At 32.8% G+C, this 14093-nt stretch overlaps 2 protein-coding genes and 1 pseudogene across 2 annotated transcripts; all 3 read left to right on the forward strand.

Annotated features, from left to right (window-relative positions):
- The first annotated feature begins 3153 nt into the window (after positions 1-3153).
- LOC114400111 (UDP-glycosyltransferase 73C2-like) lies at positions 3154-4779 on the forward strand. The gene has a single exon (XM_028362393.1). It carries the CDS (start codon positions 3204-3206, stop codon positions 4659-4661), a length of 1458 nt encoding a protein of 485 aa, XP_028218194.1. The 5' UTR covers positions 3154-3203; the 3' UTR covers positions 4662-4779.
- Positions 4780-6831: 2052 nt separating this feature from the next.
- Positions 6832-9079, forward strand: LOC114400360 (UDP-glycosyltransferase 73C3-like). The gene has a single exon (XM_028362798.1). It carries the CDS (start codon positions 7420-7422, stop codon positions 8899-8901), a length of 1482 nt encoding a protein of 493 aa, XP_028218599.1. The 5' UTR covers positions 6832-7419; the 3' UTR covers positions 8902-9079.
- A 151-nt stretch (positions 9080-9230) lies between these two features.
- LOC114400361 lies at positions 9231-11750 on the forward strand (annotated as a pseudogene).
- The last annotated feature ends 2343 nt before the right edge of the window (positions 11751-14093 follow it).

Consider the following 14093-nt stretch of genomic DNA (forward strand, 5'->3'; position numbering starts at 1 on the left):
ATAACATTCTCTCTGTTAGCGACCAATATATAATCAGTCGGTTTGTCAAATAAAAGTTTCGGTCACACAGTAGGTCCCTAGCATTTATAAAAATATTTTAAAAATTTATGCAGCAGAATTAAAAATATTTTAATCATGACTATTACATTTAATTTTTTATTTTTATTTTTTCTTTCATATAATTTATGTGTAAAATCAAAAAATTATAATTTTTGATTAAAATTATACTAAAATACATAAATATATATATATGTAATAAAATTATCAAATATTAAAATCTTAATAATTATTTTTTAATCATTATATTCTTTATTCACCTTAGGAAAAATATATATGGTTGCAATTGTAATTTTTATAATTTTTATCTGTAACTTTTCATTAAAAGTTATACTTTTTATCTATAACTTTTAATTAAAAATTATAATGAAAATGTTTGAAAAATATTTAAGGTATTATACTGTAAAATAAATGGAAACTATTAACCTAAAGTTTGTTTTTTATAATATAACTATTTACAAGTGAATTAAAAAAATAATTATTAAGATTTTAATATATTATAATTTTAATTATTAGCTTTTAATTAACAAATATAAAATTTTAATTTTAGACATAAATGATATAAAAGAAAAATTAGAGATGATATATTAAATATGATAGTGATAACATCAATGATAAAATTTTAGAATAAGACAATTAAATTTTATTGATTATTTAAAATGGAATTGTTTAATCTTATTTTTATTTGGGATCAATTATATAAATCCTTAAAACAAATAGATATTTATATTTCATTGCTCTTTTTTAAAAATAAAAAAAAAATCTCTTTTCCTACCTATTTGAACTCAACCAAATTACCCCTCATAGCTCCAAACAATCTAGCCTTCCTACTTTCAGCTCGTTGCAATGCTCTTCCACTTTAAATTTTAAATAAACGAACTTGGATCATTTGTTTTTACTAGTGCTCCATATATGTCAGAATTTCTCCAAACTTGATTTTGACGGTAGTATTGTGTTATGTGTATTGAACATTATTCTAATTCTGATTGTGACCGTCTCATGGACAACTAGCGTGTGATGGATTAAACTAAGAGGCAAATTGATGCATAAAAAATTATTAAATAGTTATTTTCTTCATTGAATGTACATAGTATTTGACAAATTGTCTATAAAATTGAAAATTCAAACTCTAGTACCCAAAAGTGAAAAAATATAACAAATTTATTCTTCTATTAACTTTTATCTGTTACCATTAATGAAAAAGCTTATGTCATACATTCATCGTTAAATTTGTTAAAACTCTACATATTTATAGACGAAAATGACTATTTATCTAAAATATAAATTTATTCTTCATCTTCTCCTTTTTAATCGTTGCAAACATAACATTATAAAAAATACTCTTAAAAAAATAAGAAAGGAGTATAAGTTAAAACAAATATAATAATAAGCATAATTTGTTTGTTATTTTGAAATTTCTATTGTGACAACATTAGATAGTGACAAAATTAAGATGAATCTTATTTTTTGTAAGGATTAACTTAATGGTTGTGCATTTTTGTTCGAGTCTCATACATTTTGTAGATACCGTCACATTAAAAATTTTAGAATAATAAATATATTATTTTTATTAATCAATATTAAGCTTATTATTATGTTTGTTCTAACTTATGCTTGCATTCTTATTTTTTAAGTACTTATTGAAATGTTATGTTTGGAACGATTAAAAAAGGGAAGATTTTGGATAAATAATCAATTTTATTCGAAAATGTGTAAAACACAAACAAATGTAGACGAAAGAAAATTAACGGATGAATAAATTTGTCTCACTTTTTTTACTTTCAAGACCTAAAATTTGAATTTTCATCTTTCGAGAATGAATTTGTCAAAACTCTATATATTCAGATACGAAAATAATTATTTAACAAAAAAAATGATAGATGAACATCCAATATAATAATGCATACAGATTGCAATCAAGAATTGTCATCAAAACTAGAAACAGAACGCTTGAACCTAAACTAGAATGGCAACATCTAGAAACAAAACCAATGCCAAAGAAGTAGAAACATAACACGTTTTTAAAATTCAAACTCCAATGTTTGATCAATCATGAAGGTCAGAAATCACACTCATGATGGTGGGTGGTGACAATGAATCAGGAACCCAATTGGTGGATTGTGGTGTGGAAGATGCAATGAAGCTTTCTATCAGTGTCCCCACAGCATCGCATCCCCACAACGGTAGATCTAGATCTGGGTCGAGCGTGTTGGTCTGCTGTTGTGGTATTGTGGTTGAGATTTGGGAGTTAAGTGGATCCCGGTGGATGATAGTGGTGTTGGAGGCACGGACGGAAGAATAGTTTTTTTTTTAATTAAAAAAAATAATAACGTGGAAATGCGTGTGCTTACGTGGTTAGTAACTACGCGTGATGACATGACATTCCGTCTATTACGTCATCAAATGAAAGAAGACTTCCATCTCCAAATTTTACTCAGACATAACTCGCTTCTTTTTGGGTGTGAAGCAGTGTCAAACTAAACTACCCAACAAGCATTAGCTCTCCCTGAAAAGGAGGTGATCCAACCGCACCTTCCAGTACGGCTACCTTGTTACGACTTCACTCCAGTCACTAGCCCTGCCTTCGACATTCCCTTCTTTGCGGTTAAGGTAACAACTTCGGGCATGGCCAGCTCCCATAGTGTGACGGGCAGTGTGTATAAGGCCCGGGAACGAATTCACCGCCGTTTGGCTGACCGACAATTACTAGCGATTCCAACTTCATGGAGACGAGTTGTAACCTACAATCCGAATTGAGGACGGATTTTTGGAGTTAACAGATATAGACTGTAGGTATTAACATGAAATGCAAGAATTTTCCAAGTATATGAGAAGAGAAATGAATATTAGGTAATTTTTAAAAAACGAACTATATTTAAGATATGAAAAATTTAATTAAGAAAAAAAAAATCACTGCTTCCAATTTCAAGTATTACTGACCAGTTGATTTGGAATCAAGCGACAGAGAGGCCACAAAACTTGACTAATAAGTGTCACATAATCCAACGTGCTTACGTAAGCGCTTACATAACCATTCACCACTACAGCAATGTGCATTATATATATACAAGTCTTACAAACAGACAAGAAGAAGCCAATTCATCGTATTGTAATTGTTTTGTATCTCATCATTTCACTTCAAGAATATGGCTTCCGAAGCAGCACCACACTTCGTCTTGTTTCCACTGATGGCTCAAGGCCACATGATCCCCATGATGGACATAGCAAAAATATTGGTGCACCGCAACGTTATTGTGACTGTAGTCACAACTCCACATAACGCAGCACGTTTCACATCAATCATTGATCGTTATATTGAGTCAGGGTTTCCTATAAGATTGGTTCAACTTCAATTCCCATGTGAAGAAGCTGGAGTACCAGACGGATGCGAGAATCTCGATATGATACCTTCACTTGCCACGGCCACAAGTTTCTTCAAAGCAACACAACTTCTACAACAACCAGCGGAAAAACTGTTTGAAGAGTTAACACCACCAAGCTGCATAGTCTCTGATATGTGTTTGCCATATACAACCCAAATCGCCAAAAAGTTCAATGTTCCCAGGATTTCTTTTGTTGGAGTAAGTTGCTTTTGTCTTCTGTGTATGCATAATATAAACATCCATAATGTTAGGGAGAGCGTAACATCTGAGTCAGAGTACTTTGTTCTGCCCGGTATCCCTGAAAAAATTGAGATGACCCTCGCACAGACTGGACAACCTATGAATGAAAGCTGGAAACAGATTAATGAAGAAATTAGGGAAGCTGAAATGTCTAGTTATGGAGTAGTCATGAATTCTTTTGAAGAGTTGGAGCCAGCATATGCAACGGGCTACAAGAAGATCAGAGGCGATAAATTGTGGTGTATAGGCCCTGTGTCTCTTATTAACAAGGATCATTTAGATAAGGCTCAAAGAGGTACGGCCTCAATAGATGTGTCGCAACACATAAAATGGCTTGATTGTCAGAAGCCAGGAACTGTAATCTATGCATGTCTTGGAAGCCTATGCAATTTAACAACACCCCAGTTGAAAGAGCTTGGTTTAGCCTTGGAAGCATCAAAAAGACCCTTCATTTGGGTTATCAGGGAAGGAGGTCATTCCGAAGAATTAGAAAAGTGGATTAAGGAATATGGATTTGAGGAAAGGACCAATGCTAGAAGCCTTCTCATTCGGGGATGGGCGCCTCAAATATTAATATTATCTCACCCTGCTATTGGAGGGTTTATAACACACTGTGGTTGGAACTCTACCTTAGAAGCAATATGTGCCGGGGTGCCAATGCTTACGTGGCCACTATTTGCGGATCAGTTTTTGAATGAAAGCCTAGTGGTGCATGTACTAAAAGTTGGAGTGAAGGTTGGGGTGGAAATTCCGCTTACATGGGGTAAGGAAGTGGAAATTGGTGTGCAAGTGAAGAAGAAAGATGTTGAAAGGGCAATAGCAAAGTTGATGGATGAGACAAGCGAAAGTGAAAAAAGAAGAAAAAGGGTGAGAGAGCTTGCTGAGATGGCTAACAGAGCCGTAGAGAAAGGGGGATCCTCTTATTCTAATGTGACCTTGCTTATCCAGGATATCATGCAGAAAAACAAGAGAGATGTGTGATAAGTCCAAATTTTGTAATTTTTCACTTAATCATCTGTCTTTTAAATGCTGTCCAGTGTTTTTTGTTTTAAAAATAAAAATCAAACAATGAAATAATAAGTAAACTCAATTATTCAAACTCTGTTTCTTGTTTTTACTGTATGCCCACTCCACACGCCTGCCACAATATTTTTTGAAAGGATAAAACGGAGTGTGTCCAGTTGTATTCCTTTGTCATTTTGACAAACATACAGGGCTTATTTGATTTTGTTTTTATTTTTTTATTTTAAAAACTGTTTCTTAAAATAATTTTGCTTTACTTAAAAATAAATTTATCACGCATAGTTTATTAAATTTTGAAAACAGTTTATAAAATACTAGTAGTAGTTATTTGTTATTTTACCTTTGTGATAAAATAAATAATTGACTACTTCTTACAAGGTAATCAAATTACATTATTTATTTATCAAACAAGTGTTTTTGTTTTTTTATTTTTAAAAGTAAAAATCAAACACACTTTAGATATACAATATTTTTATTATTATTTTAAAGGGCCCGAGTCTAAAAGCTAAACAAACATATTACCAATGAGTTTGGTATTGTAGAAATAGAAGGGAATGGAGAGGAAGGAAGAACAACGAAGAGAGTGGAAATAAGTTATTTGGTAGGGCAGAAACAAAGAGAAATTAAAAAAAAAAAAAAAGTAATTGGATCACAAAAAATTCCACGCTTAACTACACGGAAATGCGTAAAATTGTGCCAACCGCATGCTATAAATCGATTGGAAAATGCTAAATGTTAAGAATTCGTGTCACACGAAAACTAAAAAAGTAACCACCCGTGATTTGTGTCAAGTTTGTAGTTTTTTCTACCTATTTTAATTTAACATTTTTATGTATGCTTTCGTACTGAATATATTGGCTTTTTTATCAATCAGGTAAAAAAAAAATTCAATTTACGGATTGGGGTTATATTTTAAAAAATTACTCAATGATAAGTCATAATACTTCTATCTTAAAAGTTATAATACTGTTACAATTTATTATTTATTTTTTAATTTTTTAAATTAAAATTGTAAAATTATTTATGACTTGTAAACTTAATTTTTTTTACGATTTTAAAGTCATATTTTTAAAAAAATAACTAAAGTCCTAATATTTTACATGACTTTAAAGTGATAGAGCCTATTTTATTTTTTTAATTTTTTTAAAGGTTTATGAATTCAAAGTTATAAACCTATTTTTTTTATTAAAAAAACTACTGTTTTTTACTATTTGCAGCCACGTTTATGTTTTGTTCACTTATTTTCTTTTTGCAAATCTGTTTTTTTTTAATTTAATAGCATTTACGATTTTAATTTTTTAAAATAAAAAAATTAAAAAAATATTTAAATATATAATAAATAATATTAAGTTGATTTTATTAATATATTTTTTGTGATTTTATTTGATATGTTATTATTTTATTTTAATGTTTTATTATTTAAAACGTGTTATGTATATTTTTAATATAGTTTATTTTAAATATTTTTTATTTAAAGTTTAAATAATCTTTCAGTAAAAACTAAAAACAATATAATTAATACATTAATATAAAACGCACAATAAAAAAAACATAAAAATTACAAGTTATTAAAAATACAATATGAAAATTATTAATTAAGATAATTTAGATACGATGGGAGAGGCCAAAATTGTTACTATGATAATTTCCCCTTTCTTGTTAATTTATAATATTTATTTTTTTAAAAAAAGGAACCTTCTGTATTCCACGCTTTTATGGCTAGCTTGCTTGCTAAATTTTCTTTATTAATTCTTGATTTTTTCAATTCACCTTTCTTGATGCTTTAAAGTGACCAAAATTTTTATGCCCTTCTGCGTTTTCATCCTAGTTTCCTTTGTTTCAACTTCCAAGTTTCAACAATGAGAACCTTATTTACCTTGGATTTTGGTTATTTTATTTCCTTAAAGCTTAGCTTCATTAGTTTGTTGTGGACTTCGAGTTTGGTTCATCCATAGAGTGTGGATCGTGCTTGTACAGTAATAACATATAGTATAAAATATAAATTATGTGTAACCTTATCAATACAATTAAATTTTCCACCACAACTACCTGTATTTAAGGACCTTCCGCATAAAGAGTAGAAAGAGTAACATATAGTATAAAATATAAATTATGTGTAACCTTATCAATACAATTAAATTTTCCAGCACAACAACCACAACCACCTGTATTTAAGGACCTTCCAAACTTGTCAATACAATTAAATTTTCCACCACAAGAACCACAACTACCTGTATTTAAGGACCTTCCGCATAAAGAGTAGAAAGTGTAAAGGTGGTTGCAGAACCCTAAGATTACCACCCTCCTTTGACTATATCATTTTGTTTTCTGTCCGTTTATCACGAGCACTATATTGCAGCTGCACCTTCATACACTCAGTACCCTGTAATGAACCTGTCACCTGGCAATACTCATGGAATGGCTTAGTTAGCAGAAGAGAGAGAAAAGGAGAAGTTAGTTACAAATTATCCAAGAAATGCGGGTGTGAAGAAAGGCAGCAGCAGAGTGGTTAGGTGTGAATTGTGATTTTTTCTCTCCCTCTGAATATTCCCTGTGTTTCATCCTTATTTGTCTTTTCTGCTATTTTTCATATTGGAATTGTACTAGTCCTCACTGGTTGAGAGTGGAATTTGCATTTAGCAGAGCAATAAAACAGCACAATCTTATTTCCATCTTTCCTCTGTCGCATTGCATACCTTACATACCCTTCTACTCCATGGCTTTTCAAGCTCACCACCAACACTTCCTTCTTGTTCCCTTCATGTCCCAAAGCCATCTCATTCCCTTCACACACTTGGCCAAATTACTTGCATCCAATGGCGTCTCTGTCACCATAGTCCTTACACCCCTTAATGCAGCAAAGTTCAACACGCTCATTGACCAAGCAAAAGCCTTAAAACTCAAAATACAGTTTCATGTACTACCCTTTCCTTCCGCAGAAGCAGGGTTACCAGAAGGGTGTGAAAACCTGGACACCCTTCCTTCCCCTCAATACAAACACTTGTTTTTCTCTGCTTCCAATATGCTGAAAGAGCCACTTGAGAAATGGCTCTCAGAGTTGGAAACACTTCCCACTTGCATGGTTTCCGACATATGCTTACCTTGGACTACTACTGTTGCATCGAAGTTCAAGATACCGAGGGTTGTCTTCCACGGAATCTCATGCTTCGCCCTCTTGTGCTCACACAAGATTGGCCATTCCAAGGTGCATGAAAATGTCACCTCAATGTCAGAGCCATTCGTGGTGCCGGACTTGCCTGACGCAATTGAATTCACCAAGGCACAGTTACCTGGGGCAATGAGTCAGGACTCGAAGGCTTGGAAGCACGCCGTTGAACAATTCAAAGCTGGGGAACATTCTGCAGCAGGGATATTGGTGAACACTTTTGAGGAGTTGGAGAAGATGTACGTGAGAGGGTACGAGAAAGTGGGAAGAAAAATTTGGTGTATAGGACCACTTTCTTTACATGACAAGTTATTCTTGGAAAGGGCTGGGAGAGATGGTAATGAGACATCACTGGATGAATCTGAATGTCTAAATTTTCTTTCTTCCAACAAGCCTTGTTCTGTGATCTATGTCTGTTTTGGAAGCTTGTGTCGCATTAATGCTTCACAACTAAAGGAGATTGCTTTGGGCTTGGAAGCATCAAGCCACCCCTTCATTTGGGTGATTGGAAAGAGTGATTGTTCTCAAGAGATAGAGAAATGGTTAGAAGAAGAGAATTTTCAAGAGAGGAATAGAAGAAAGGGTGTCATCATTAGAGGATGGGCACCACAAGTTGAGATACTGTCCCATCCTTCAACTGGTGGGTTCTTATCTCATTGTGGTTGGAATTCAACACTGGAAGCAGTTTCTGCAGGGATTCCAATGATAACTTGGCCAATGTCTGCTGAGCAGTTCATCAATGAGAAGCTCATTGTGCAAGTGCTGAAGATTGGTGTGAGGATTGGGGTTGAAGCTCCTGTAGACCCCATGGAGACACAGAAAGCATTGGTGAAGAAAGAGTGTGTGAAAAAGGCTGTTGACCAGCTCATGGAGCAAGGTGGGGATGGGGAACAGAGAAGGAACAGAGCTAGAGAGATCAAAGAAATGGCTCAGAAGGCAGTTGAAGATGGTGGATCATCAGCTTCAAATTGCGAATTATTTATTCAAGAAATTGGGGCAGTTGAAGATGGTGGATCATCAGCTTCAAAATAGCCATGAGTCCATCTTTTGGGTTTATTTAATAAATAAATTAGTCATGGGTTCATATCCGTTGGTTTTATTTTATAAAGTAGAGCAAATGCTTTTCCTACTACATTTATGTTCTTTCTATGTATTTTTTTTCTAAAAAAAATTAAGTGAATTGAATTCTAAAGACTCATCAGAGCATACCTCAAAATTTATGGAGACACTTATAGATTACCCACTAAGAAAACCTGTTTCATCACTCTCATGCCCCCACTTATGTTTGTTTCACGCATTCTTATCCAATTGTATCCCATTAATGTTTATTTAATTGATGAAGTATCTAAGCTCTTAAGAAAATATGTATAATATAAAAACGTGTTCTTTGTTGGCTGAAAGCCACACAATCCTAGTCAAACCATGCCGGCTTGACTCATAACTTGCATAGGTAGGCGCTTACATCACAGAAATAGCTATAACATATAGCATACTTTTTAATTGAAATTTCTAATAGATCATAAACAAGTGCATTTGAGAATAGTGTCTGTTATTCGACCAATCTAAATCCAAATGGCATCCCAAGCACCTCAGCTTCACTTTGTTCTGTTTCCTCTCATGGCCCCCGGCCACTTGCTCCCCATGACAGACCTTGCAACAATATTAGCACAGCATAGCAACATTGTTACAGTAGTCACAACCCCACATAACGCTTCTCGTTTATCAGAAACTTTTGCTCGTGCTTCTGACTCAGGCCTACACCTCCGATTAGTTCAACTCCAATTTCCATCACAAGATGCTGGACTTCCAGAAGGGTGTGAGAATTTTGACATGCTTCCTTCAATGGGTATGGGCTTGAGTTTCTTCCTTGCTGCAAACAACTTTCTGCTGGAACCAGCTGAGAAAGTGTTTGAAGAGTTAACACCAAAACCAAACTGCATCATCTCTGATGTGAGTTTGGCATACACAGCCCACATCGCCACCAAATTCAACATCCCCAGAATTTCTTTCTACGGAGTTAGCTGCTTCTGTCTCTTGTGACAGCAAAAGTTGGTCACTTCTAATCTTCTCGAGAGCATAGCCACGGATTCGGAGTATTTTTTGATACCTGACATCCCCGACAAAATTGAGATCACCAAAGAACACACGCCAAGACCAATGCATGAAAACTGATGGAGCGAGTTTGTCGACAAAATGGCCGCGGCTGAAGCGGTAAGTTATGGCGTGGTGGTGAATTCTTTTAAGGAGTTGGAGCCAGCATATGCAGGGGATTTCAAGAAGACCAGAAACGATAAAGTGTGATGTGTTGGCCCTGTTTCACTCAGAAACAGGAATCAATTGGACAAGGCTCAGAGAGGGAACAAGGCTTCAAGTGATGCGCACAGTTGCATGAAGTGGCTTCACTTGCAAAAAACAAATTCAGTAATTTACGTGTGCCTTGGAAGTATATGCAATTTAATTCCGTTGCAGTTTATAGAGCTTGGTATGGCCTTATAAGCAGCTAAAAAACCATTCATTTGGGTTATCAGGGAGAGAAATCAAACACAAGTGTTGAACAAATGGATTAAGGAATCCGGGTTTGAGGAAAAGACCAAGGGGGTGGGTCTTTTGATTCGAGGTTGGGCTCCTCAGGTACTGATATTATCACACCCTGCAATTGGAGGGTTCATAACACACTGTGGTTGGAACTCAACCTTAGAAGCAATATGTGCTAGCGTGCCAATGCTTACATGGCCGTTGTTTGGGGATCAATTCTTCAATGAGAAGTTCATTGTGCAGGTACTTAGAATTGGAGTAAGAGTTGGGGTGGAAAGTCCGGTAATCTGGGGTGATGAAGAGAAAAGTGGGGTGTTGGTGAAGAAAGAAGATGTTGTGAGGGCTATAGAGAAGTTAATGGATGAGGGAAATGAAAGGGAAGAGAAGAGAAAAAGGGCTAGAGATCTTGCGGAGATGGCTAAGAAAGCTGTAGAAGGAGGATCTTCTCACTTCAATGTAACCCAGCTAATCCAAGATATCATGCAACAGTCCAACAAAAACTAAGGATTATCTTCGGTTTCGGTTATCAAAAGCATATTTATATATACTATTTCATGAGAAGTTCCTTATTTGCTTATTAGCAAATCAGTAAGATATATAATGGTATCTTTTGTAATCTTGAATATTTGTGTGTGAGCGTGCCAAAGGATTCTTGCCCTATGTTTTTGCTGATTATGTAAGTCCACTTATAGCACGTTTAATGAATCAACTAACATTAGTGATATTCTTTCCAACCCTCAACAAGCTAATTAGGAACTTCTCATGATATATATATATATATGCCTATTGATAACCTAAGATGATCGTTGTACTAGCCTTTGTTGGACTGTTGCATGATATCTTGGATTAGCTGGGTTGCATTGAAATGAGAGGATCCTCCTTCTACAGCTTTTTTATCCAATTCCGCAATCTCTTTGGCCTTTTTTCTCCTCTCTTCCCTTTCATTTCCCTCATCCATTAACTTCTCTATAGACCTTAAAACATCTTCCTTCTTAACCAACACCCCAATTTTCTCTTAATCGCCCCAGAGTACCTGACTTTCCACCCAAACTCTTACCCAATTCTTAGTATCTGCTCAACGAACTCTCATTCAAGAATTGTTCCCGAAACAACGGTCACGTAAGCATTGGCACGCCAGCACATATTGCTTCTAAGCCGCAGTGTGTCAATACCCCAATAGCAGGTGTGATAGTATCAATACATTAATATAAAATACATAATACAAATGAAAGAAAAACATACAAAATACAAGTTATGTTAGTCATGTCCTTGTTTCTATGGACAGTTAGTACGATTATGATATTCACTTTTATCTAATGAATAGTTTTTAGGCCTATTTGAAATTAGTTCGTCCATCTTATTATGTCGACTTCTTGATGTTTGTCATCGTTTCAAAGGATCAACCATAAAATATAGACCTAAATATTGAGGTCATGTGTCTTCATAATTTAAATTGTAAAAAACATCCGTTATAGTTACATGCGAGTAAGATAGTCAAAATACTTAAAATTGTCCACGATCATATGATCATTCATTCATTGTTTTTAATTTTATTATATATTTTTATTAATATATTATCTAAATTTTAAATAAAAAAACATTTAAATAAAACAATATTAAAAATATATAACGTAATAAAACATTAAAATAAATTAATAGCATATAAAATAAAATCATAAAAAATATTTATTTATTATACATTTAAATAATTTTAAAAAAAATGAAAAAAATTATAAACTATAAAAAGATTAAAAGATTAAAAAAAGTGATTTACGACTTTAAAGTCGTAAAACAAAAAAAATATTACTACAACTTTAAAATCATAAAAAAAATTAACTCAAGTCATAAATAAGTTTACTTAGAAGTGGTATTATATAACTTAAAAGTCGTACTACCTGGTACGTTAGATCATTTTTTAAAACTCACCCAGGAAAATCACGCTTAAAAATACCCTTTTAGTAAAAAAGCCTAAAATTCTCACACCCTTCTGGAAGCCCAGCGTCTTGTGATGGAAATTGGAGTTGAAGCAATCTGAGGTGAAGGCCTGAGTCACAAGCACGAGCAAAGGTTTCTGAGAAACGGGATGCGTTGTGTAGGGTCGTGACTACTGTAACAATCGTGACTACCTGTAATAATCTTTTAAATATGTTATTATATAAGACTTCAAAATAAATTTATATCATATAAATAAGTTAGAATTCATTTTCTTCAAAATTTGGTGTAGAATACTAAGCTCGACCTTAGACATGTACTCCAATGCTAGAAAACACTAATTTTCACTACACATTCAACATAGGACGCGCGTGATAGTTTTATGTTGAAAAATACATCAAGTCACAATTTTTTCATGAGATACTTAGGGTGGTTTGATTGAAGAGAAAAAAATTATTATTTAAGAAGAAATTTTCAGAAAAATAATGAGTCTCACTTCTATTATACTATTTTAATTTAAATATATTTTTTTTTAATTTTCTTTCATTCTTTTCCATTCCACATAATTAAGTCAATCCATAAAATTGCAGATTTAAATATGTGACTTCCAGATTATTAACATAACACTCTAACCAACCGAACTAATAGATTAATTATATTATAAAATAATTAATGTCGTTATATATAATACTAAAATTTCTATTATATATTTAATATAAATATAAATTTACATAATAAATTCTATGACAACTAATTTTGATTTAATAATTAGTTTATTTACATATATAAATTTTGATCTAATTAATTTATATATGTATCAAATATATATTATAAGTTTTACTATTATATAACAACATTAATTATTTTATAATATAATTAATTTATCTTAGTTGATTACTAGTCAGATATTTGAATCTGCATTGCCCATAATGGACTTACAGATTTGCAATTTTACATAATTGCCGAAATATTTTTTACCTGATGTCTAGCCAACAGTGAAGGCTATTGGAGATTTATTTGTGGGCTATGACTACATTTGTTATGCGTGGGGCCCATTTTAGCTGCTATTTAAACCTTTTTGCAAGACTCGCTCATCAGTATACGTTGGAAGACAACTTCTCATAAGTACAATATTTTAACTATATCTTTTGCTATTTTTTTATATAAAAATTAGATTTTATCTTAATAATTTATATAATAAAGGTTAACATATATTAAAGGTCGACAGTAATTGGTAAGATAGAATTTTAGTTTTAATTAAAAAACAATAGTGAAAACTCAAATTTTGTCTTAGTTTTAAAATGGTTAAAATGTTTATGGTTTACGACGAATAAACGAAAATTTCAGTGAATTCACTAGTATGTAATTTGCTTAGAAACTTCTTCATTTCTTCTCATGGGATATTACATACTCGAATCACGAAAATTCAAAGGTACATTTGCTAAGAAACCTATATTTCTTCTTTAAAATTGATTATATATTACTCTTCAAAACCCACGTATTTACGAAGTTTACTTGGAGGGACGGAAGGAACCTTCTTTTGAAACTAAGCTTAGATAATTTCAGTATCCAATGGACGGCTTTCTAGTATTTTGTATAGGTATTATACTTTTCAGCGTTTATATAAATCATCACAAAATACGCGTCCCCAATATGATTGAAGTTAAACATATTATAGTTATTTTCAATAGATAATACTGAAAGAACATTAATTATCTCATTTTTTTAATATATAGATAAAGTATTTTTGAATTTTA

This window comes from Glycine soja, chromosome 19 (genome assembly GCF_004193775.1).
Source record: "Glycine soja cultivar W05 chromosome 19, ASM419377v2, whole genome shotgun sequence".
NCBI lineage: Eukaryota > Viridiplantae > Streptophyta > Magnoliopsida > Fabales > Fabaceae > Glycine > Glycine soja.

Coding starts and splice junctions, on each gene's coding strand:
- LOC114400111 (XM_028362393.1), top strand. CDS start 3,204: ATGGCTTCCGAAGCAGCACCACACTTCGTCTTGTTTCCACTGATGGCT.
- LOC114400360 (XM_028362798.1), top strand. CDS start 7,420: ATGGCTTTTCAAGCTCACCACCAACACTTCCTTCTTGTTCCCTTCATG.